This window comes from Arvicanthis niloticus, chromosome 8 (assembly GCF_011762505.2).
Source record: "Arvicanthis niloticus isolate mArvNil1 chromosome 8, mArvNil1.pat.X, whole genome shotgun sequence".
Taxonomy (NCBI): Eukaryota; Metazoa; Chordata; class Mammalia; order Rodentia; family Muridae; genus Arvicanthis; species Arvicanthis niloticus.
The window spans coordinates 22,121,466-22,148,156 of NC_047665.1; the positions used below are offsets into that span (position 1 = coordinate 22,121,466).

At 44.2% G+C, this 26,691-nt stretch overlaps 1 protein-coding gene across 2 annotated transcripts in view; it reads left to right on the top strand.

The window, feature by feature from the left end:
- Positions 1–6,784: 6,784 nt before the first annotated feature.
- The window catches only part of Elovl2 (ELOVL fatty acid elongase 2), a 39,322-nt gene continuing 19,415 nt past the window's right edge, over positions 6,785–26,691 (top strand). Inside the window, exon 1 of one of the 2 annotated variants that reach the window (XM_034510833.2) lies at positions 6,785–6,871. In XM_034510833.2, coding sequence (XP_034366724.1) covers positions 6,869–6,871 — 3 coding nt within the window. In that variant the 5' untranslated portion in view covers positions 6,785–6,868. Of the gene's footprint in view, positions 6,872–6,924; positions 7,185–26,691 lie in introns of those variants that run through there. The other variant, XM_076939135.1, reaches the window with a different exon arrangement.

Consider the following 26,691-nt stretch of genomic DNA (forward strand, 5'->3'; position numbering starts at 1 on the left):
AAAACAAAGAACAAACACAAAATGAATCATGAATGGTTTGCAAAACAAACAAACAAACAAACAAACAAACAAACAAACACCTTGGCTTTTTACTTGAATAAGGGCTGCTGTCTTGTTCCTTGAAGGATTGTGTCTAATTGTTTGTAAAAAAAAAAAAAAATCCAGAATATGGCTAGACAGTTGCATTTATGTGTACGTTGTATCTTCTCAGAAATGTTGTAGGAAGGCGTATCTGGAGTCCTGCTGAAGGGGAGAGATAAAATGTGTGCAGCATCAGGTGTTCACCTAGCAAAGTCCAAAACTATGCAATGTTTGCTAGGGAGACAGAATGGGGGAGGAGGATTAGAGAAACCGGGTGAGTTCAAAGTTGCATAATGAGAGACACCTTTCTAAATGCTGGGCTGGTAAAGACTCCTGTGAATCAAAGGTGAAGATTCACTCACTGCGGCTCCTTAGGAACAATAGACTACGTATCCTGTTGCCTTTGAAGCTTCGAGCATCAATCTTAAAAAAAAAAAAAAAAAGTCCCGGAGTTCAAATTCAACTGGAAAGAAACATCACCGGGCTTCCCCTAGATTTACGTCAGGGAAAATGATTGATACAGATCCCTATGACGTGTGTTCATTGAAGGACAAGAGACAGAATATATGACTTGGCTCCTCCCTTGCTAGCTAACCTTCATGTGTGGGCTTCCTAGAAATGAGTCCCCAGCTCAGTGAATTAAGGCTATTGTAAGACCTGGACAGACCCTTTAGGCACCAGGTGGCACTGTGGTTTCCTCACCTGCTGGTACTACATTTGAGAAAGTGCTAAACCCTAGAAAACACAAACTTCAAATGTGCTAAATGACTGGAACAATCCTCGTTTGCAGTTTTAGTTTTGTGTGACTTAACTGTTTTGGTTTTTTTGTTTGTTTGTTTTGCATGTCTTATGCCTTATCTCTGATAACTGGAGCCAGGCGTCCATTTCTTTGCCTGCAAATGTGTCTGCTCTGCATTGTGCAGACCTTGAAGGAATAATAGCCATATTTATTTCACATCATTTGTGTAAACGGCATCATTAAGTTAGCGTTTATTTTGGAACTATAGTTCTATTAACAAATAAAATCAGTTTACTTTTGGAAGATCTCTGAGTCCAATTTTTGGATTGCCACAGAAACCTTGGGTGGCATGGAATGAAAACAAACAAACAAACAAAAAGACCAGTCTGTCTCCAATATGAACTGGATGTCTACGCCAGTTGGAAGTTTACATTTTCAGGTAAATACTAAGCTCACTCATTACTAAATTTTCCTTCAGCAGAACGAGTTTTATACTGACACTAGACTGTATTTTATTCCAGGAATTCTATCATCTGCCTACCTTAGAGAGGCAGCCCAACAGGATTTTATTAAAAACTAAAATAAATAAAACCATTTTCATGACTCACCCCCCCCCTCCCGTGCATCTGGTCCCTGCTCTTTAAAGGGATCAATCACAATAAAATCTTCATTTTTTTTTCCATTTTACCTTTCTTTGAGAGAGTCACTCTGTTTTCAGAATGGACAGAAGAGAAGCAAAAACAAGTTGAGCAACAGAGGCTGACGTGGCAGTGTTGATACGGGCAAGCGTTTCCAAATACTATTTATTCTTTCTAGATTTTTTTTTTCCTTTTGAGACAGAGTCTTGTCATGCAACCACCAGCTGGCCCCACACTGGTGACCTTCTTGTCTTAGCCTCTCAAATGGTGGGATAACAGGCATGTGTCACCACCTCAAGCTAGGACAAATACTCTTTATCCTTGCCCTGTCTTCGTGGCTCAGTTTTGGACTTGCTATCTGCATTTTTTTTTTTTTTTTTTTTTTTTTTTTGCACTGTTAGTGAGTCTGAGTTTCATCTTATCTTGTTTTCCTGCATAAGCTGTATTCCTCAGGTAACTGGAGAGTAAATGAGAGGCTGTTTCTTTTCCAGCATGAAACAGAAGTGTAAGGTTTATAGAATACTTCAACCGTAGCACTAATGAATCGCTGGGTGTAAGCATTTACTGTTACTTAAACATCATGAGAAGAGTGACGATCAGTTTTTTGTTTTGTTTGCCTTTTTTTTTTTTTTCTCTCTGATTATTTGGGGGGGAAAAAGAACTGTCTTGTCAAGTATTCCTGTCCAAAAAAAAATTTCTAACCTGAATCTGATCAAACTTTAGTTCTAGACAGCAGTGCACAAAAGCACGGAGCTTAGACGCTCATGTGAGTGGGATGAGTGTGCTCAGGATGGCATGGCATCATGAGAAGGACCCAGCATGCCTTTGGTTGAATCCTGGCTTCCCCAATATTTAACTGCCTATGTCACCCTATACATCATTTGACCTCCCCAAACCTCAGTTCCCTTTACTGTACAGTGGGGCTGTGGGATTATAATGGTCCAGGACTACAGAGGAAGGGTTGAGGAAAGTTTCAACCCTGGATATTTCAGATGAGGATGGCAGGAGATGGCTCTGTCCCCCATTTCAACCTGGCCCCATAAAGTTGGCTGCCCCACCATCAACTCTAGTAAGAATGCATTACCCTGGCATTGACCAGGCTTCACTCCTTGTATGACCTTATAAGGTTCCCCGCTAGTCAACCCACCCTACAGCTTTTGAATCTGCAGATGAAGCATCATCCAGCACCCCCTTCCTGGCCATTTGTACATGGTCACGAAAACCTTTCCCCAGAGACCCTAGCTACCTCCCCAGGGTTAGAACCTCCCCTCCCCCATTAAACTGAGCCAGTTCTCTGAAGCTGTTCCTAGGTGTGTATTCTTAACCAACATATTCACCACCGACCAATATCTCACCTGCACCCCACCTCACTCCCAGCTGCTAAGCTTCCCTGAATCCAGTTCAGCAATGGGCCTGGCTACCCTGGCTACCCGGAATGGGAGAAGTGGACACAGGCCAGAGTGGGGCTAGTGTTACTAAACTGTAAATCACTTAGCTCGGTTGGGGACATAGACACTCTGGCAACTCAACTGTTACCAGAAAACACCACATTTAACATGAAAATAATGACAGTGGGGCTCTCCACTATGACTTTGTGTTAACTTTTGGATCTCTGTGTCCCACGTCTCTCAGGCATTGAGGTCTCTCAGGTTGTAGCCGTGTATGGTTGAACCATGTGCTGAAAAAAAGACCCTTCACACCGTTTTTTTAAAAAAATCTATTTTGACAATTTCACACATGCACACAATGTGCGTTGATTCTAGTCCTCTTCCCACTAACCTCCATCACCCCCTCCCACTCTCTTGACTGTTTTCCAACATGGCCCCTCCTAGTTCTGTGTCTTTATTTTCGTGACCCACACTGAGTTTCAATGAGTCAGTGAGCACAAGGGTAGGCTTAGCTACTGAAACCCGATCTTCTTATGTGACTGTACCTTTAAAGGAAAATGTCTCCCATCACCCCAGAAGCCTTTAACTTGCAGCAGCTTTTCAGCTAGGGGTGGAGCCTCAGGAGCCCCTCCCCTGTGTGTATAGAAGGGCTCAATACTGTGATCTTGTCAGGTCTTGTGCAAGGAACTGTAGTTGTTGTAGTTCGTGAGTCTGACAGCCATGGTATATCTAGAAGATACCATTTCATGGGTCTCCTCTCCACCCTTCAGTGTTTACTTTCTTGCTGACCCCTCTTCTGTGATGTCCCCTGGGCCTTGGGTGGGTTGTGGGTAAGAGTGATACCAATGTCACCTTTAGGGCTGAGTACCTAACAGTCACCTTTCTTAGCATTTTGAGCAGTGAGGAGTCTCTGCATTCACCATTGCCTCTGCCAAAAGAAGTTTCTCCAACTGTACTAGTTAATTCTTATAACATCACTTGGGAAGACAGAACATCGGTAGAGGAATTGCCTCAATTAGATTGGCCTGTGGTCTCATCTGTGAAAATTGTCTTGATTGGTGATTGGCGTTAGAGAGAGCAGCTCAACTCTGGGTGGCTTCCATCCTGGGCAGGTGGGTCTGGGATGCATAAGAAAGCTAGCTGAGCGAGCTGGAGAGCGAGTCAGCAAGCAGCAAGCCTCCACATTTCTACCTCAGTTCCTAGAGTGAATTCCCTCTGTGATGGCCTGGCCTGGAAGTGTGGGCCAAATAAACTCTTCCCCAAGTTGATTTCAGTTGGAGTACTGTATCACAGAAACAGAAAGCAAACTAGAGCACTGACCAAGGCTGAATGTAGCTCTAATATATGGGCATAAACATAAATACATGGGAGGCAGTTAGACATGTACAGTTAGCAAAACAATAGGGGCAGGTTTTCCCCTAGGGCCTCTGATTTCCCAACATATTGGCTTTTGACAAGATTTACAATGAATTCATACCATGGGATGGATTTGTTCCTGTAGAATGGGTATTAAATCAAATCGGAAAATCATTCGTTATGCCCCACAACAGTCATGGACACTTGGCTTACTTTGGGTTCTAGTTCTACTGTGGTGAAGAGACACCATGACCAAGGCAACTCTTATAAGGACAGCATTTAATTCCAGCTGGCTTACAGTTTCAGAGGTTTAGTCCATTATCATCATGGCAGGAGACATGGCAGTGTGCAGGCAGACATGGTGCTGGAGGAGCTAAGAGTTCTACATCTGGATTTTCAGGCAGCAGGAGACTGCTATACTAGGTCTAACTTGAGCATCTATGAGACCTCAAAGCCCACCTCCACAGGGACACACTTTCTCCAACAAGGCCACACCTCCTAAGAATGCCACTCCCTATGGGCCAAGCATTCAAACACATGAGTCTACAAAGACACTACTATTGCACTAGGGGTCACATTTTGCCTGGAAATTCAGTATTGTGGTACCCAGGTCCACTTCTGAGTAAGATCATAAAGGGATACTCTTCCCCAGTAGCCTGGGCAGCACATTCTGGCCCTATGAAATCTGGCCACCAGGGAGGAAGCTTCTAGATCAGTTCCAGCTTAATGTCTTTGTATCCTGCAACCCAGGCTTGTCATATCTTCAGCCATGGCATCTTACCATACCATATAGTTCTAGTGGGACACCCAAGAAGGCTTTTCGAATCATTTGGACGCCATTAGGTTTTTCACCTCTACTTTCACTAATCCATTGGACAATAAAAATGTGAATTACATACACTAAGACTGAATCTCGTTCTGTTTACCTCTATGCTGGCTAGTTTTATATCAACTTCACTTAGAGTCATTTGGAGATAAGACCCCTCAATGGAGAAAATGTCCCCACCTGATTATACTGTGGGCTAGCCTGCTGGGCATTTTCTTGATTGATGATTGTTGTGAGCACACCCAGCTCACTCCGGGTAGATCCCTGAGCTGGTGGTCCTGAGTGGTCTACAAAGGCAGGCCAAGCAAGCCTAAGAGGAGCAAGACAGACTTTGCCATGAAAGTATGAGGGAAACAAACCCTTTCCTCCCCCAAGTTGATGATGCTCATGGCATTTTATCGAAGCAATAGAAATCCTAAGACAGGAACCAAAGGTTTAGTTTGGCTCATGTTTCCAAAGCACGGTCCATCGTGGTGGAAGTCACGGTAGCAAGATTGTTAGGCAGTTGATCTCACTGTGCCCACAGTTAAGATGGCTCTGTCGACATTTGGAGTTTGTTTGTTTTTCCACCTTGTCTGAAACTCTCTGGAAACATCTTCAGCGGTGTCAAAGGAAGTGATGCTTCCGATGAAAACCGCAAAAAAAGGGCATCAGCTAGTGCCTTTACTTCCCAGTTTTGATGATGGTGTGTACCAGGTGGCCATGGGGATAAAGTGAATCCTGGTTCTGGATGGCAGGGATTTGTGGTTTAGCACTGTCTCCTATTGGCTCTCAATTCTAAGTCCTATCAAATACACTGTCTGGGTGTGAAATATAAGCTATGCAAAGAAAGAGAGAAGGTCTGTAATACAAGGTTTTTTTTTTTTAAATTTTTTTATTTTTTGTAAGGTCATTCTTATCTTTTTGTCGATAGAAGTACCTAACGTGTGTGTGTGTGTGTGTGTGTGTGTGTGTGTGTGTGTGTGTGTGTGTTTGAAGTTTACCACATCAGCCGTCTAAGAAAAATCCGCACTCATTCTGAAGGCGATATGAAGAGCAGTCATTTGACACACAAAGACCTGGGATCTAGTTCTGTACACCGTTAACAAAGCACCGAATAAGCCATCCAAGCCCCTGACACTCTCTTGAAGTAAGCTCTGAAAAAGTCAGTGTAGACTGAATATTGGTGCTCATCTGCTCCCGGTGGCACTCACAATGAATACAACGTATCTTTTGCTTATTTGTTGACTTCTCTGAAGCAGGGTCTCAGGAAGCTCAGGTTGGTGCTGAACTCCCTAAGAAGCCAAGGCTGACCTTGAAACTCCTTCCTATTCGTCCTGGCTCTGCTCCCCCAAGTGCTGGGATTACAAGGGTGCACCACCCCAAGCCCAGCCCAGCCCAGCCCTTGGACATCCCCGCAAACCGGTGTGCCCAATTTAAATCATCAGGACTAGCTGAGGAGCTGCAGGTGGCTTCTCCAGGAGCCTGGCCGTCGTGTTAGACGTGCGCCTCGACTTGTGCAAACGGCGCCAGCTGGGCTTGCAAATCCCAGCCCGGCCGGCAGGGGGCGCTGCGCCGGCGCCAGCGGGAGCGCGCGCGGAGCGGGGGCGCGCAGGCCTCTGGGGCCGTGGTCTCGGGGCCGGCGCCGGGGCTCCTCCCCCTCCGTGGTCTCCCCCGAGGGCCAGCGGCGCGGGGCGGAGGAAACGGCCCGGAGCGGGCAGGGCGCGGCGCGCGCCCGAGGGGGCGGGGAGGCGGGCGGCGCGCGGGGCGGGGGCGGGGACGAGTGACTAGCGCGGGCGGCGCGTGGCGCGGCGCAGAAGGAAGGCGGCTACCCTGGACAGCGCATCGCGGCCGCGCGGCCATGGTGAGTGAGTGGGGCCGCGCGCCTGGTCCCGGAGGGTGGCGGACGTTGGGGCCGGGGCGTGCGGGCGCAGGGCCGGGGCGCCGGCGGGTAACCGGGCGCGGGGGCGTGTCGGCGCTGCAGCCGAGGCCCAACGCTCTTCCCCCGAGCCGCTCGCCGAGGGACCCCGCGAAACCCGGCGCCTGGGCACAAAGGCGGAGACTGTGCGCTGCTTGAGTTCGCAGGGAGCCAGTCGGTCCTGGGCAGGCAGCGATCCCAACCCTGAGGGAGCTGAGGCAGGAGGATTGCCGAGAGTTCGAGGCCAGCCTGGGCCACGGTGAGACACCCTGTCTCAAAAAAAAAAAAAACACCTCCCCGTTAAAGAAAAGAAATCCGCAAATCCTGCGTTTGTCTTCAGATCGGCATTTGTCTTCATTGGTCTTTGTCTTTTTCGCCTCCACTTCAGGGCTTGCTAAATATGTGAAGGGCATGCCCCTTTCCTTGTCCCACCTGACACCAGTCAGCCCTAGATTGCCCCCCTCTTCCCACGCTGTTTTCGGCTCACCGTCTCTTCTTGGTTGGATATTGTCTTGGCACTGAATTTTCAGCCCACCCCTTTCTTCCCCCCACCCCCATTTCGTTTTTTCTATTTAAGCATGCTATAATCTGGTTTTTTTAGTGTATTGAATGTCTTCCTCACCAAAATGCAAGTTTTGGTGAACAGTCTTTGTCAACAGTGCCTGATACACGCCATTTATTTAAAAAAAAAAAAAAAAAAGTAAAGGAAAGTACTTTATGCTATGCTAAGTAGGAGACGGTAGTCTCCTTGAAGTGAACTACTACAAGAACTGTCCACTTAATAGGAGCGATCAGAATCTAAAGTGCAGTGTGGGAGGAGAGACACACTCTTCTCTTGGACAGGAGGGACACACTGATCAAAATGTTGGTGGCTGCTTTATGCTTCCTCAGCCACTTGAGACTCCTGACATCTTCTGAGTGGACAGAGCGTTTTAAACGCTCTCTCTCTCTCTCTCTCTCTCTCTCTCTCTCTCTCTCTCTCTCTCTGTTCTGAATTTTTGTTCCACAGTAGACAGAGATTTTAGTTAGGGAAAACTTCCAAGAATACTTCAACTCAGTGAAAGTCAGTGGACATATTAACCTGGAGCAGGCAAGGGCAAGCCTTGCAATCTTTATACTATACCATTGCAAGCTCAGTAAGCATTTTCAAATCTGTGTCCAAATCAAGCGATATCACTTTTGAGAAATGGGTCAGAGAGGCAGAAAGGATGGGGGGGGGGAGCTGGGTTCATAAATAAGTGGGTCAGGTGACACATTCTTCTTCACCCATGCCAAGATGTCTCTGCTAAATAGTCTTATTGCAAAACAAAAACCCAAAAAACAAACAAACAAACAAAAAAACTATTCAAGTTTCCCTTTTCCCCACTTGCATGGTGTCAGTGTGTGTCAGTGGTCTGTGATTGGTGAAGGGAAGTTTATTATAATCGGAGATTAACTGCCTGTATGGCATTTACATGAGAAAATTTGAAGATGATAGACTCAAGACTGTACAGCCTAGTGGTCCTCCGTTAGTCTTGTTCAGATAGGTAGTAGAAATGAAAGCGTTGTTTGTGAAATTAAAACCAGTGAACTAAATATACATTAATGTTGCTTAATTTTGTATTTCAGTTCATATTTGCCTAAGATTTTCCTGTTAGCATTCTAGTGAAAACGGAAAAAAGGTTTTGTTTCTTGAATTGATTGATTGATTGATTGATTGATTGAGACAGCCTCATAGTTCAGGCTAGCTTCAAACTCTCAGTCCTCCTGGCACTGAATCCTGAATGTTGAGATTACAGGGGGGAAGCACAATACAGACTTGGTGTATTCTTAATTTATCTAGCCGGGTAAGCTCAACATTTTGATTCTTCAGTGAAGGGTTGAGGGAAATGCATTTTACTTGGAGAAGTTCAGATGCCGTGGTCTGAAAACCTGCTGGAAATGTGTGAAGTGTGCCTGTGTCACTCACTTATCCAGTTATGTTCAGAAACCAGGGCTCTTCTGTTCAGGGTTGTGTCGATGCTGTTTGTAACTCTGCTGGACAGTTAGATACGGGCCATTTGACTTGGGGAGAGGTGGGGTTGCCAGTGCAATGGAGACATTGTTAGTCCAAGAAAGTGAAACTCTAAACATCATCAGTAGCTCTTCATACCTCGGGAGTCACATGTAGCATGTTTACCTGTTTTGGTTTTCAATTAGGAATAAGAAGATTAGGCTATCACTAACTCTGACGAGGAACCATGCTAATGGATAGATACTTCCACCATTTAAATTGTAACCGCTTAGTAACTTGAGAGGATGGCTTGTTTCTAAGGTGATGTGATCTAGTGTCATTCCTGAGTTTGAATCTCAGCCCCATATTTAACTATGTGATTATATTGACCTCGGTATTTTCTTCCCTAAAAGTAATGCTACAGCAAGCCATTGAAGTGCTTGGAAATCTCGTATGTGGGAACCTGATGTAGGAGGGTCTAGAGAGTGAGGCCAGCCTGGGCTATCCACAGGAGTTTTAAGACCAGACGGAGCAGCAGTGACTGCCTCAAAATACAATGTTATAAGGTTTGGAGGATGGATAAGTAAGACCATGTACGTCATGAATCCATTATATCTAATAGAAATAGAACAGAAAGCATATATGTGACTTTCAATCTCTGGTAGGTACATTTGAGAAAGTAGATACTCAAAATACATTTTAACATTCAACCATCTCTGGGCGAGTGTTACTCCCACTTGCAACCAATACAAAAAGGTAAGAAATTTTACACAATTTATTTTCATACAAAATCTTCAAAGTCATGCCCTGGGCATGGTGGTTCATGCTTATAATCCCAGCACTTAGGAGACTGACTGATTGTGAGTTCAAAGCTTCCCTAGGTTATAAGGGGGAGGGGGTATTCTAACTAAAACAAAGACCCCCCCCTTCCAATTTATTTTTTAAAATTCTAGTGTGTTTATGCTCATAGCACATGCTGGGTCAAAGTGGGCTGGATTTTGGTTGCTCATAGACACACGCTTTGGAGGTCAACAGATTGGACAGGCAGCTCTCAGTAGCACACACATCCAAATTTATCTCTTATCTCTGGGACCCTTTCCACTCATGAGAACCTGGCTGCCACCTTAGACCCAGCGCTAGGCAGATGGAGCCGCTCACCTTTCAGCCTCCACCCCTGGCTACTGGTAATTCCACCGGCTGTCTAGGTTACTGTGTCAGAAATCCGATTCTTGGTCCATTTTTTTTTTCTTTCATGGTGGTTTTTTTTCTCCCCCAATATTCTCAGGTTTTGTTTGAAAATGGTTTTTTGCCTTTTTTTTTTTCCCTCCACTCCAGCTCTTCCATATTTCCCTTTCCTACAGGTCCCTACTTTCTTGGTCTCTTTGATTTTTAAGTTCTTTCCTCTTCTGAGAAATGCTGTTCTCTGAATCACTGGGCCCCATGTCTCCCTGTTGTTCCCTCTGTCCTTTCTCTTGTTAAATCATAATGGCTTCTGTTTTATAGCTCATTTCTAATATTCAAAGAATAATCATTACTTTAAATGACATCCTTGTATTAAAGCGATCCACCCAAGAAAAGAAAAAAAATAAGGCACAGAAACAAAAAAAAAAATGAAATTAATCTTAGAACTTTAAAAACATTAGTGAATGTGAGCTTTATTTAATCTTTGAAGAGACATCAGTGATGTCAACTAATGATAATCACGACCACAGTGGTGACCTCTCACTGATACCTTGTGAGAAATAGAGTGTTCTCCTCTGTGTCCCGTGAACAAAGATACAAAGAAGTAAGATACTTGACAGGTGGTCAGCAAGTCCAGCTTTCAGTGCCAGCTGGATTACCCACAAGTTCCGTGCCCCTGACCAGGTCACTCTGACACACTGTTCACCCACTTTCTAAGTGGGGTTAATCTTTTGCATAAGATTATTTTGTAAGCATCAGATGGGACTCAGTCCTATAGCTGCGGATTCCCCCAGGCAGGGCTCTTACCTGGAGATTTGTGTACCTGTCTTCTTACAGCATCTGTGGTTAGACCTCCTGTAACCATGCTACCAAAAACCAGAGCCTCACACCTCAGCATGACTCCCTAACCATCCACTCAGGCACTCTCCGCCCTCCTAATCCTCTACTTACTAGTGGCGTCTTTTGTCTTTGTGACTCTTACTGAATTCAGACTTGGTGAGGACAGGCATTGTCTGTGTCATTCAGTAATGTATCTCAATATTGGGTGATCATCACAAGCACTAAACATTACTGCATGTTGAGAGTCTGAAGGTCAGAACTCCTGGTCCCCATACTGATTCTCCCTCTCCTTATCTGTAAGGGTAAAAGGGATAATTGTTTGCTTTGCAAACTCACAGACTACTCCTCCAGCAGGTGGCATATCTTAGCACTCAGAAACAATTGATTTAGCATAGGGCAGCCAGGCCTGCACCGTGTTATATTTAATAAGAAATCTGTATTTCATTCTGAAGCTGTATTTTTATTTTACAGTCACATTAGTGGTCGTGCTATTACTTTAAAACATAAAAATCTATAATTTAATCATAAGTTCTTACTGAAAGCAAAGCATGCATTTCTGTAAATGTATCTAATAATATAATTTGCAGAAGAGACATTCTTATTTATACATAATGAAATTTACAGTGCTACTGTCTCACTGAGATTAAAAAATGAGTATTTTTCTTAATATAGGCAATGCCGTGGTGATCCGTGGGATTTCTGGGTAGCTTTTCACTTTATATTATTTTATGGTAGTTGGTATTTAATTAACTTAAATACACTGTAGGCTGGGGTGGGGCGCTGGCTAGTCAGTAAATGGCTGCTACACAAGCCTGGAGAACTGAATCTAGACTCCTGGCACCACATAAAAACGAACAACCCTAAAGCTAGGCATGGTGCTGAGCACTGCAATCCCAGCACTGTGTCTCCAGTACTCTGTGGGGACAGAGATACGATTCCGGGGCTTGCTGGCCAGCCAATCTGACTGCATTAGAGAGCTCCAGATTCAGCGAGAGATCCTGTCTCTAAACATGGGGGACCAATTTAGGAAGACCTGTGACCCCCCCTCTGCAAGTATGGCAATACTATTTTATATTAGTGATTATTTTATATTTACACTCATTTAAACATAATTAGGCTTTAATATAGCTAAAACAGATGGCTTGCACTGCATTTTTATACGTAACTGTTTTGAAGTTTTGAAGTTTACACATAACTATTAAAAAATACATTAAATTCTACACTGCTAAGCTTACGTCATAGGTAAGAAAGTTGAGTTTGAAAAGAAAGAACTGCTTTGTTCAAGGTCACATATAGAGATCTGAACTTTCTGGTCCCAGTGTATCTTTTTCGATATTCCTTAGAGCCTTATCCACCAGCCAGTTTGAATGTGCTTTTTTACGTGTTTATAAAAAGTCATCATTGATGGCAAAGCAAGCAAGTTTCCTGTGTAGTTCCCACCATGTGAGTTACATGGATGAATAGATATGGACACACATGGACACAGATGCAAATTGAACATTCATTCTCCAAAACGCCTCCTAACAGAAGTAGCTTGGATTTAGGATTCTTTGTTTTTGTTTTCAGAAGTTTTTGAAGTATTTGCACACACATATCCTAGCATGATGATATATGTCAAGAGTGGTAATTCTAAACACAGAATTCATTTATTTTTCATAACATACCTTGTACACAGCCTGAGGGTCATTTTACACATATTTTTTACAAATACTTATGTTCGACTATCTATCTCATGGGGTCAAGTGTGGAATATTCTACTGTGGCATTATGTTAGCACTCAAAATGTTTTAGATAGTCAGCCCGATTTTTTATATACTGATATATTATTATTTATAGATTATTTATATCTATACACACATTTAAATAATAAACAAGCATTCAAGTGTCATTTTGTATACACAGAACTGGAGCACATAAGTGTTACTTGTGTAATGGGAGCAGCCAAACAGTAGACAAATAGCTTTCAAGTGAAATCAGGCAGTCACTGGTTTGACTAGTAACTGTAATATTAAGATTGCCAGAAAGGACAATGGTAGCTTTGCACATGTTTCATGTCTTTCCGGTGCTTTAGAGATATAAACATGTTAAATTTTTCATGTGTTTAAGCAGAACTTAGTGAGATCTTTGATTTCCATAGGTATTAGGACTACTTGGAGACTCTTATTTACTTGACAGTATCAGAACATTTATTAGCCATCACACTAAGTAAGGCGTTATATTTAAATTAACTCATGCCTTTAAAGAAGATGAATGTGTCTGTAATGCAGAAACATTGTTTGGTTTTGCTCTGCTTTGTTTTGAGGATGTCTCAGTTTACAAACCTGGCTGGCCTGGAACTTGCGTTTCTACCTCAGCCTCCCCAGTGCTGGGATAACAGGTGTGCACACCATGGCTGGCGATTTTTCCTCTCCACTTGAGCTGACTTTCCTCTGTGTCTGGAGAAAGAAGCAGCCTGTGCTAGAACTTCTTTCCCCCCACCCCCACACACACCTTCTTGGGGCCTTCCTTAGACTGCCTCAGGGAAGCTTCCCCTGCATCCACAGTTCTTCTGATTTGAAGATCAAACTGTTTAGTCCTTAGAAGGTCAGTGGCAATGGGAGGCACTGGAGAAACGCCTCTAGGACCACCCATCCAAATCCTGGGGGGGGGGGGGGGCGGAACAATTGTCATGCCTTTTATTGACAGGACTCTCAGGTTCCCTTCTGGCCTTAACTGGGTTCTGACTCCTAAAAAGAAATGGCCTTCATCGCAAGTCATTTTGTGATTCACAACCTGAAGTCTGTTTCAAATACATGAGCAAAGCAGCAGCAGCATGCTCTGGACACCAGCCCCTGAAAGTCCTCCCCCTGCTGCTAAAGCTTCTCGCTAGCTCCTACGTGTCTTTCCTCCTACAATTTAAAACAGTGGAAACATCCCTCTGGCAGGACTTTCTGCAGAGAACTCTTAATCTTTTCGGCACTGGCCTCCTACAGGCTGAACAAGAGTTTGTAATGGTCCCCAGTCCTCAGTGCAGACTTTGGAGTGAATAGTTTGCTTTTGCTCTTCCTTTGAAGGAATGAAATACACCCTCTGTAACTGAGTACCTTATTTTCTAAAACCGCTTTCAGAGAAACATGCAAACATCTTGTCTCCCTAGGGAAGAGCCTGGGGTCTGCGTGCCAGAATTCAGACACTAAAATCTGGTGCTCTAGAGCTCAAACGATAAGGGGCACTTCTTGTAAAAATGTTCAGTGTGTACTTCAGTGAGTCAGGATCCTTCTGGACCATGACTGCGTCAGTTTGGATGTGTGGGAAAAGACATTACTGTAGAAGTGACAGGAACCTCACAAGTGGAAGAAATAACTAGGTAAGGCCATAGAAGGTAATGACCCACAAGGATCTGGGAGACATTGTCCTGGGAGCACTTTGTGGACAAGGCTGTGTCTACACAAAGCCTAGCTCGTGCCTGTTCAGTCTTTAATGAGGACGTTGTGGGTTTCATGGGGGGAGAGATGAATCAGGCCAGACTTAGACGAGTGCTCAGCTTGAGAGTAAGGTGTTCCTATTAGACTTTGATGAGGTAGAGCACAGCGGTGTGCAGAGGAGGTTGTTTAGGGATGTTAACCTAGTTACCACACTGTGTGAGTGGACATCAGGACGGAGGTAAGTAAAGGCTGAGCTGATATGTTGATTCTTTTTACTTCTTTTCATGATTCAGTTCTTTAAAAATTCTCTGTTCAGTTGCGCACTCTTGGGTTCAGTTCCTTGGTCTCCATATCTCCCAAGTTGCCCAGCCATGTGAAGTTCAGCAGTCTCCTTTCTAAAGTGCCCTACAGAATGAAAAGTCGATCAGATAAGACAGTGCACGTAAAGCCCTTCCAGATAGGAAGCTGGCAACTGCTCACTGCAGCTAAGGCATATCCATCTCTACAGCTGTGACATCACGGATGCATGAACTAGATGTTTTTAACGATCTTGATTATCTAAAGACGTTTACATTTTTAAAACGCTATATTCCTCCCCCCACCAAAGAATGAAAGATGTGGAAGGTTTCTTTGTTTCCTCTTCAGATCCCTGAGGTTTCAAGAATTCTTCTAAAGTAACTGGTGAAAAAGGAAAGCCTGGAACACACTCACTCACATGTGCTTCTCCAAAAGCATCTTCTCACTGAGCCGCCCTCCTGGAGAGGCACTCCTGCCTGGCCAAGTGCCTGCTTTTTGAAAACTACTGTGGATCTGAATAACAGCTGTAGGCAATCCAGAGAAGCCTAGGTAATCAGACTAAGCACAGCTCTCCACTCAACCACCCACATCCAATTGCCTGATTTGAGCTTCTTAGTGGTGCTTAGCCTGAGGCCTTAAACCCTAAAAACGGCCTTCTTGAGAAAACAGTTCTTCCACTCTCTGCCGTTCCCACTGGACTCTCACTCTTTCAGTTACTAAATCTAAGCAAAGGAGATAATTAGATTTGTGTGTTAGGGAGAGAGTGTGTGTCTGTGGGTTTAGAGGTAATGACCTGACCGTTGGGGAGACACTTAAGATGTGAGTGAACTAAAGAAGTGGAGAGCGAGAGACTTTTATCTTGGAGGATTTTTGGAAACGTGTTCTGGGACCCAGAGCCGCATCCTGGCTGGAGTGAAGTTACTATATAAGGAGTGAGGGAAGACAAGGGTTGGGAGGACTTTGAACCATGCAGCCTGGAGTCTCTGGGTCTGTGGACAAAGTCCGTGCTGCCCTCCAGGATAAGACGTCACAGCTTGCATGTCCAATATTCTAGTGGACTTGCACAAAGAAAATGAAAAAAGTTTTCATAGAGGGATTTTGTTGATACTTTGTCTTCCTTGCAGAAGTTAATCTGAGTACTTTACCTGCAGACTGACAAACTCCTTTCCTAAACAATGGGCTAACCTAGGCCAACTTGCTAGCAGCAGGGGTATCTTGAAAACTATATACTTTGTAATGACGTGTAGGATGTTTATGTATTGTGAAAATATATGGTATTTGAAATTCCTGAGACTTGATTACACCATTGGGAGAAAACAGGTTAGCACTGGATTTTTGTGCCACAGTACAGACCCAGTGCAGTCTCTGCTTTTCAATAGTTTTATCCAGATTGTATAGAGATGTGAAAATTAGTTTGTGTTGCCATCTGTGATTTTAATGGATTGTTGGGAGACTTTTCTTTGGGCCCTCAAGTGCCTTCATGGCTCAAACCTCCTTTAAGGAACAGGAGGGCAAATGTCTACATCTATCCCCATGGGTAAGCCAAAGCACAGGAATTAGAGGAACGTCCAGCACATTGACAAATAGGACCTGACTTCAGGTCATGATTATCACAGGAAGGAGCATTCTTGGTTTTGCTCTAGCAGTGTGGAAAGGTCTCAATAGACAACCAGATGAGTGGGCAAAGGGTGGTCAGGTATTGATTCAAACAAAAGAAATGTGTCACAGAGGAACATGGAACTGTGTGGAGGCAATCAGCTCTCCACCTGGCAGGATATAAATTCTAGATCATTAAAAAGGCTAAAGGAAAATGAAACTTTAAAACTGTTAAGAATAGAGGGTGTGGAAGGGTAATTTCTTGGCACAAACTTTAACATATGATATTTAGGTTGGGACTGTAGCTCAGTGGGAGTGTGTTTGGCATGGGTGAGAAGATGCCACAGTCCAAGCCTTTAACCAAGGAGGATGATGGGAAGGAATTGCAGTGACTGTAACGAAGCGGGAGACATGATGACTTTAGAGCAGGAGCACCAGCAGCCGGGGAGACCTGGCATGGGAGACGGCCATGGAAATGACAGCTCACTGAAGAAGAAGCCTTTGCAGTATGCTAATAAATATGTAACGGTACGCACAGGTCCCACAGAATGTGGAAATGCAAACTCATACATGCCATGCCTGTGAACTTGGCAAAGATTAAATATTGACAGTAGCAAATTTCATAAATATTTTAGAGCAGTATGGTCATTTTCACAGAACAAAAAATTAAATGCATTTCCAAACAGCATAGCAATTGCTCAACTAGATTTTCCCCCAGGGAAACCTTTACTTGTGAGTATTGGAGATTTTATATAAAGCAGCATATTTGGTAATAACAGAAAGTTGGAAACAACATAAATATCCGTCAGGAAATATGTATTCAATTCCTATGGTAAAACACAGCTCATGGATGAATGAACTGGATTGCAGGTTTCGCCGTGAGCAGATCCCATCAGATACGGAATGACAGAACACACTATAGAGAGCCGTATGCTGAGCTGGTAATGTGTGGAGCCTCCACACAGCTGCTCGTTTTGACTGTCACTTAGGGTCTGTCACGGGCTGGGGAGTTGAGCAAAGGAACAAACGGCAGTTACTGCTTGTGCTCGTCATCCTTGGCTGATCAGAGAAACTCAAACCGTTGCTGAGTCAATTTAAAAGATTTGAAGTAATTGTGACAGAATTTAACCACATGCATGAGATATATTGTGTGCTTCTATGTGTGTGTATGTGTGCATACATATGTGGAGGCTAGAGGACAACCTCAAGTTGTTCCTCAGGAGCTGTCTTTCTTGGTCTCTGAGACAAGGTCTCCTACTGCCTGTAACACACCAAGTAGGTTAGCCTGGCTGGCCAGCAAGTTCCAGGGCTCCGGCTGGCCCTCCTCCCCAGTGCTGGAATTTCAAGTGGGCACTGCCACAGCTGGTCACTTTACTGACTGAACTAGCTCCCCAACCCTGATTTAGTTTATCCACTACATCTAAACACATTTGCATGTTTCTGCCAAGTTAAACATACGTTTAAATATAGGATACATGCATGTCTGCCGTCCAAGGTCTGCCCTGAATAAGCATATCTGAGAAGGATGGGCCACGGCCATGAGGCTGCCTTTTGTCTCCGTGGATTCTAATCTGGCCTCTTGGCTGAATCACTGTCTAAAAGGAAGTTTTAGAAACTGAGCAACATGGTTGACATGCTGATTGTCTTCTATATGGAAAGAGAGTGACCAGATATACAAGCACTAATCTCATCTCAGCGATAAGAACCTTACTTGTGGGCACTCACTCCCACAGCATCCTGGGAGTTGGTTACCGACAAGGAAGACTCTTGTGTTCAATTGCATGTGCTTTATAGCTTTGAATTCTTGCAGGGAAGCCATGTCCTGACTCTGTTCTCCTCCATAATTATTTCTCCCCTGTGTTGGTTTTGAGAACAGTTATGGCTGCCTTCTTCAGTTAAACTGGAGAGCCAGGAATGCATCCCAGTACTAGAACACTTACCTAGCAGTCACAGGGCCCCCAGAATTGGTGCCAGAAACCAAAAACTAAAGCAACAAGATAGTTCACCTGGAATGCCTGCCTCTCCTTGTTACACCACTGCATTTTCTTTCTCGATTGTTTCAGACAGCACTGTGGATGGCTAGACAGGTAGCTTAGCACATAAAAGCATTTTTCACACAAGTCTACTGACCCAAAGTCAATCTTGTGACCCGATGGAAAGGTGGTAGGAGGTCTATAAGGTTATCCTCTGACCTCCGTACAGCACCACGGCATGCATATGCCCCAGCACACTCAGCTCCCCACAATAGAAATGATAATAATAGTAATGATAATGATGATAATAATAATGATTTTAATAATAAATAGTAGTAATAGTAGAAGTCGTAACTTATTAAGTTATTAAGTTATTCATTAAAATGAAATAAGGCCATCATTTTGAGGTGGGCCGCAAATTGAAGGCTATTCCTCTTCTACAATGTCACTCCGTTTTGTCTCTAATTCATGTGGCAGTGGAGCTGTAAAGCAGAGACAGTGTGCCCCGAATTGGGATTTGAAAATGCAGAACACTTAAATGCCTGTCTCCTCCATGTCAACTTTGTGTCTTGAGCTGTCATAGATGGTTTTACAAACATGCAAATTATTTAATCTCCCAGCCATGCTGTTCTGAGGTGGTGATTTTTATCTCATAGAGAATGACGGGCTCACTTGGAATGTTTCCCCAGAGTGTGCTCTTCATGTGAGAGCTAAGGGTATGCTGTTCTTTGTGGATGGGTGGTGAGCGGACTCGCCATTCCCACAGACAGCAGCTGCTCGTTGCTGTGAAGGGAGCAAGGTAGTTTCCTTGCTTAAGCCTTGCTTCCCTTGCTTGTCAAGAAGGAACGACAATGCCTGTCTGACAGAGTGGAACTGGATACGGTGGTAGCTTGTGTTATAGTCAGTACTTCATGTGAATACACTGTGGACACTTTCAGTCTTTGTTATCAGTCATATGTGTGTCCTATATAAAATGATAACAGAAGTGACTTCAGTAACTCTGAAACCTCACCTTAAAATGAACAAAGTATAGGAAGTGGGCTCATGATGGCTGTAAGTAGCTAATACAGGAGAATTAATTGCTCCTTATTCACCAGTGAAAATGTGAAAAGGAAGGAAAGCAAATTCTACCACCATTGGTGCATGGCAGGGGCACCTGATCCATCCAACGGGGATGATGGCGATGGCTGGAAATGTTCAGCCATTGACCCATGCCTGCTTCTAGCCAACAGGAATACCTCTTTGGTATGCAGAAGGGTCAGAGGAAGGAGGCCGTGGCTTATCTTGGCCACCATGGCAGATGTGGGTTTGTTTTTCTAGGGTAGCATCTACTGTGGAGTTAAAAGGCTGCATACAGTTACAAAGCTAGGAAACAAATCCCCAGGAAGAAACATCCTCTAAGAGAAGCAACAGTGACCACAGAATTCTGCAGTCACCATTGGCTTGGTGGATGTGAGCAAAATCTGTCTATAGCCCCATCCTCTGTCTATAGCCCCACCCTACACCTGATCCTAATTAGGTCCATTTGGAGGAAGAATGTTAGGAGCCGAGTTTTAGGTTCAGGCAAAGGAATTGGTTCTATCAGTAGAAATGTGGTTCTTAAAACAAGAGAGCTCTACCCTGAGCTGAAAGTGCTTATGTTGTTGACAAGTAGAATTATAAATTAATTCAAATATAAATTTGAGTGTAAGGATGGTTTAATCTTTAGCTATAGTGGTGATATATATGTAAAGTTCACTTGTAATCGGACTACAGTCTGCAGACTGGTGATAATCACGTCTAGTTCCCATTGCTGGACACTGGTAAGGGTAGAGGTCACATTGTGAGCCCAGCGGCCATGTTGGAAGTGCGTGTGAAGGATGACACACAAGCACACTTTCTTAGTGACTAAGGTAGAGCTGGATGTTGTGATCCACATTGGTGTCCCATGAACTCTTAATAAAAACCCTGTTCCTGGTGAGAAATGTTTTCGCGGCAGCTGCTTCCACTGCCACAGGAAGTAGCTAGAGAAGAGGCAACTGAAGTCCAAAGCTTTCACCCCGAGTCCAGAGGAGAAGCTGGCTCTGTTGATCTACTGGTGCTCCTGCCTTGTCACAGTGGGAATCATCAGCGTCACAGCGAAACGTTCATTTGTAAGGCTCCCGTGGAGTCACGAGAAGCCGTGTGACTCTGGAGGATTTTATTTACTATATGAGACATTGCACCCCTCTGCATCCTGACTTCCCATTAACTGTGTGCAAGCTGAGAGTCTTACGGCTTTACAGAAACTTTACTCCAATGATATTCTCCTAGGTAAGCACTGTTGGCATGGTCTAGTAGCTTTCGTTGAAGCTGAGTGATCCCTCCATTAGAGGAGTCTAAAGGCTGAAGGATGGAGAAGGGCAGAGTAAGATGAACAATTTGGGGGGACGCAACTGTGTGGTGAGCACCACAAGGCCCTCTTGTCTCTCTACGTCTTTTAGTAGACAGAGGCCCTGTACCAGTGAGACTGAGCATGCGGCAGCCAGCTGCATCCTCCCCACGCTGTCCGCTTGTCAGGAACAACAAAGGAGACTCCACTTAAAATCAGTTTCAGACATGTGTGGTGGAGCATGCAGCCCTGCCCAAGCTTCACCTGTAAGTGGGATTGTCCCTGCACCTCCTGTGAGTCACAGAGGATACCTGCCCTGGCAGCTCACCGCCCCCAGCCTGACCTTTCTGCCAGGCTTGCTGCTGGCTACCACAGGCAGCTACATTTCAACCCTTGGGCTGCTTTGTTAAAGCTACGCCAGTGAGTTTGCCTTTCTCTTTCCACACCAGCAATAGTTTGAGAAAATATTCAGTCTAACATCTTTTCCTTTGGCTTTTCTAATATACCTGAACCCAACACACATTTCCTTTACCCAATCAGATGGAAACCTCAAGCCCCTGCTTCTCCAGAGACTAATTTTGGCTTCTATTGGAGAAACAACTAGTACACTGATCAGGCTGAGATGTCACCAACAAAGCACCCTTTCCTGAGAACATTTCTGCTGAAGGAAGAGCCAGGCAGGGTTCTCCCTCCTCCCCCTTCTGTCTGTCGCCATCGCCTGTTGATATTCCTGGATTTCTGTCTTCTCTTTTTCAAGGTGGAAGAAAAAATGCTGCAAAGCTTTCAGAGCTGCCTCAGCCACAGCAGCGGCGGGCTCTGAACACAGTTCTTAGGGAAGAAAAGTATGGCTGAGAGATGAAGAATTCTGTGTAGAAAATACCCAAAAACCATAAAATCACGATGCACCGATCAGTGTGCTTGTGTGTTTATTTTGAGGTAGTTTCCAGTGGTTCCTCTAGGGACCAGATTGAGGCACATACTTTACAAAGGGGATTCGGTTATATCCTATACATGTGGCTTTGAACAGCTGGGTTTCTCCTTTTTTATTTTTTTTATGTTGCATTTATACGGGATGGGCTTGAAGCTGTTTTTATTTAGCACTTTAAAGAAAATTAGAACATACCAACTTTCCCTTCTGAACGGTGTTGGAGGATTGTGGTGGGATACATGCAGGCCGCTGCAGCCCCTGCGAGGCTGTCTGTTGTTGCCGCCGCCGTGGTACACATCACTGCTAAGAAGACCACAGAAGCATTCTCTTTCCGAGGTGGAAGGGCCCCCCTCCTCTCTGAATTCTCTAAGACACGGAGAACAGATACAGAGAAAGACTGTATATTGATTTCTCTGGAATATCTAGATGGGAAATTGAAACATTGGCCTGTGGGATTTGGGAACAAACTTATCAGGCATTTCGTGCTAGCAAACCTCTCTCCACAGAGCCCATTGATTAGCTCAAGGTTCCTTTTGTGGGTTTTGTGTGTTTGTTTCAAATCCGTGATAATTTTGCATTTGCTGCTACTTGTTTAGCAATATCTCAAGGTCAGTTCTTTTTGTGTGAGCCTGGGACTCTTCCTACCAGCTTTGAGACCGGGCGAGAAGACAGAACAAGAGAATAGGAGAACACACAGACGTTGGCTTGTCTCTTTAAAACTGTGAGCTGGAGAGGGCCTCAGAGATCACATACTCATAACACCGAGTAACGTTTGTACAGTAATTTTAAAAAGTAGCCTCCAGAGGCTGAGTAAGAGGCATAAAATGATTGTTTAATTAGGATCACTTTGTACTATACAGTGTTTTCTTCTGCCTAATGAATAGAAATATTTATGGTAAGAAAGGGGCTGATCATTAGCGTGGTGATTTAGAAGGCATCAGATCAGTAGCCAAGAGAAAACCTAAGACAGGATTTCTGATGTTGTTGATTTCTGAAAATAGGCCTCAAAGTTTTACATTTATATTGTCAATATTTTGGCAAAGATTTTGGCTTTGTCACGTGTGTGTGTGTAGCTCATATTTTCTTCTTCTGTTCTCCTTATCTATAGAGAGACAACTGTCACCGCCTTTCGCCTTCTTCTCACCAATCGAGGTCACATCTTTTGTCCACATTGCCTTATGACCCCTTAGTGATGAACAATTGAAACAACTGTTAGCATCCTCATGATGCCTAGATACGAGTACTTAGAGTTAGCTTGCAGTACCCTGTAACAGAGGTCCAAGGGAATGAACTTCCCAGTCTCTGTTCCCACAGCCCAAGCTTCATTCTGCCTTTTGGCAGTGACCATTAGTGATGCTCACCTGACTTTGTCTCCACAGAAAAGCTAAGGGAGAGCTGTAATGTTTCTAGGAAAGACTGCAGTGAGGGTCAGCTGTCACTGTAGTGATGATACCCTGCCAAGCAGAAGAATGTGTCCCCAGGGTTTCATTCAGCAGGGATAGAGCAGTCCTTTATGAGTTGATTTCACAGCCTGAGTTAAAATACAAGGTAGACTAGACTAGCCACATGGCTCTTGGGTTCTCTTGTCCGAAGTAGCAGTTTAAAAAGACATCTTTTTGACTTTTTCAAAAATATATTGGAATGCTGTAGATATCTTTATAATATATAGCTCTGCCTATAAATAATACAGATATGACCTTTGCTTAGAAAATTAGGAATAAAATCTGAACCATATTTTCCCATGAACTCACAAGAAGCCTTGCTTTGTTTCATATTCAAAGGGGTAGATAGCACTTGTCCCTGAGAAGCGCCGTCTGCTTCCCTCCACTCAGCGCTTGACAACCAGAGCACATGCGAACACAATTTCCTTTCACTGCTGCTACTGCCTGTGAAAGAGGCTCATTCTTCCCGTGTCCCTAAGTTCTGAAACTGGCACCGTTCTGGCTCTTCTGAGTACGGAAATCTGGCTTTGGCTTAATCTCCAAGAGTTTTATATTAGCTGCCCACTTCCTGTGGAAGCAGAGGTGGTAATGGCTATGGCAAAGATCTTGACCCAGTAGAATTGCTTGCTGTGAAACTGGGGCTCCTTGCTTAATGTGTAGTGGATTTTGTTTTACTCAGTTGATATTAAGTTATCTGGTATCTATTAATAAGACCAAACTAGTATAAGAAAAATGTTTGCATTTTATTTCCATTTTTACATTTTTTTAAAAATTGTTTAAATTAATTTCATTGTTTACATTCAGTGTACACAGTACTATGTTACATGAGGACATTTTCATATGGGCGCATGTCATACACTGAGCATGCCCAGCTCATCCTCCCTGCTCCCTCTCCTTATGCCAGTTACATCCCTTTTCTAACACACAGCTTAGTTTCTCATTATTGCTGGGAAAAAAGTCATCCTGGGCACGTTCTATGTATTTTACATCCACTCTTCTGTTGTTGGACAAGGTAGTTCCGTTACTGAGCTATGTAAGTAGTGTGCGTCCCTAAACATGGATGAGTCTGGATCTCTGGGATTGCTGACTGGGAGTCCGTCAGGAAGTCCCTGAGTTCCTGAAGCTGGGCCATATGGTGGATCTAGTTCTTTTGTTGAGGAATCTCCATATTGACTTCCACAGTGACAGACTAGTTTTTACTCCCATCAACTGTGCGTCCTCACTAAATGTTTGTTGTCTTCTTCTTCTTCTTCTTCTTCTTCTTCTTCTTCTTCTTCTTCTTCTTCTTCTTCTTCTTCTTTTTTTTTTTTTTTTTTTTTTTGGTTTTTTGAGACAGGGTTTCTCTGCATAGTCCTGGCTGTCCTGGAACTCACTCTGTAGACCAGGCTGGCCTCGAATTCAGAAATCCGCCTGCCTCTGCCTCCCAAGTGCTGGGATTAAAGGCATGCACCACCACTGCCCGGCCTGTTGTCTTCTTTCTTAAAGACCAGTCTGGTTTGGGTGAGATGGAGTCTCAGTATGATGTCCATGTGCATTTCTTTGCTATTCAGTGAAGAACCATGACTTCTAAGTTGACTAGAAAGAAATTAATTTAGTATATTAGTTTTCATAAAATATACTTAATGAAATATATTTAATAAAATACCCTTAGCCACTGAGCTAATACATAAATCATTTAAACTTTATGATTATATTTTCAAGTCTGCTTTTGGCTTGGACAACTGCTCAGTTGTAGAGTGCTTACCCACTATGCATTCAGTCACCAATGTGGCAGTAAATGCATTAGTAAGCTCTACTTTTGAGGTGTGTCTTTGCTATCCACATACTGTGCTGTGCTTCATGGATGCCCACTTGATGTGACCCCGTGACTCCTTGCGTGCATGTGTAATTTATGTCTCACCTGTTCTTAGCCCTAGCTTTAAAAATTCCCTTAAGTACCCAGTGCCAAGAGGTGTACCAGATCATGTCTTTTTTTTTTTGGGGGGGGGGGGGGCTACCAGGGTTAGTCCTGACTGACTTTGGCCTGTTGCTTTGAGACATCTGTGGGAAGATTGTCTTCTTTTGCTCACACACCATTTGTTGGGCAAGTACAGTGTTCACAGTCTCCTCCATCTGTGGATGCCAGTTGATTGCTGCACTCTGCTGTATGGCTGTACGATTGCCCTGCCCAGTATCCCTGACTCTTCTGGGTGCTGGTCCTGTAGCTCCTAATAGCAGATTTCCCACAGTGTTCTATGGAAAAGTCAAGAAGAAAGCCTGCCTCCTTTTTTGTTCTTAAATTATAAAACATTCTTACATTGCAAACCCAGTTATATTGCAAATAAAAGTACATCATTTCTTTTCTTTTCCTTCTTTGGACAGGGTCTTGCTACTCAGCCCAGGCTGGCCTTAAACTCAGCAATCCTCCTTCCCTGGTCTCTCAAGCACTGGGAGGGGCAGTGTCACAGACATGCTCCACTGTAGCAGACTCTTTCTGAGCACTGTTTCTTTCTGCCTGTGCTCCCTGAGGAACAGCCATGGGAAATCCTGGGAAACAGAGCCTTGCTATCTTTGACATCACTCCTTTGTGTCCCGTGCTCTGCACTCAGAGGGCAGTATTTGGCCACTCTGTCAATCCACTTCTTTGGGCTGAATTCATTTCAGAACATTGGGTTCTTGTGCAGGGTGGGCTGTCCTAGCAGTTCACTGGGAATACTGAGAGCCAGAGGGAGAGCCAGTCCTCCCACTGTAGCACGCACGTGCAGATAGAGCAGATAGAGAAATACACTGAGGCCCTGTCACACTCCGGAAAACTCACTGTTCTTTAAAGCCCATTATTGTAATTATGCTGAACATTAATGTCTATAAAACCTAGAATAAAAAAGAGTGAGAGATGTGGAGATTGTTCAGCGGCAGGGGGCTTGCCAAGAATCTAGAAAACCCCGGGTTCCATTCCTAGTTTGTTTAGAGCTTGCCTAGTTGGAGGTTTCCATTAGACATGGTGCCTACGGCGTCAGCATCACTATGCTTGCTGGAGGTTTTCTGGCGTCTCTCTCCTCTTTGATTCATTCTTCACTTGCCAAAGACAAATTCTAATGCTCAGTCTTCATACTGTCAGACCAGCCAAGAGGAGTGCTGTCACCGGGGAGGGGAGAGAGAGGTCAGAAGTGGAGCCCCACAGTTTGCTAGTCCCAGTTCTAGGGTGACTAGAGAATTCATTCATTAAGAGAGTCTTAACACAAGTGCCTTGGAACTCCTAATGTGTACGAGACAAAGAGGCTTTTGAGTAGCTTGGGAGGAGGGAAATATGGATAAAAGAAAATTCACCTAAGTGGCATCTAGGCGTCAGCAGATTGCATGCGGTACACAGAAGAAGCATGTGATGTGCTAGGCTCACTAATACGCAGACATACCTAGGGCAGAGTGGACAGAGGGCACGGCTACAGGGGCAGGGAAACAGACGGAGGTCACTGAGCTCTAGTCCAGCCAAAGGAGGTAATGACGATTATTTGATTGTCCCAAATTTCCAGATTTTATGCCAAGTAAGAATGCTAGTTCCCAAGCCAAGTATGGCAGTGCATGCCTGTAATTCCTAGTCTCAGGACACTGAGGTGAGGGAACTACAAGTTCCAGGTCAGCCTGGTCTGCACAGCAGGGTACCACCAAAGCAAGTTCCTCTTGAAGTGCCCAATTAGATGCCAAGGGGTCAGGGTCATTTGCATAGACTATCCCTTGGTTTACCTTACTACAGTCCACTGTGGGAATAATCCTAGGAGCTGGCCAGCAGGCTCAGTGTTCAGTCT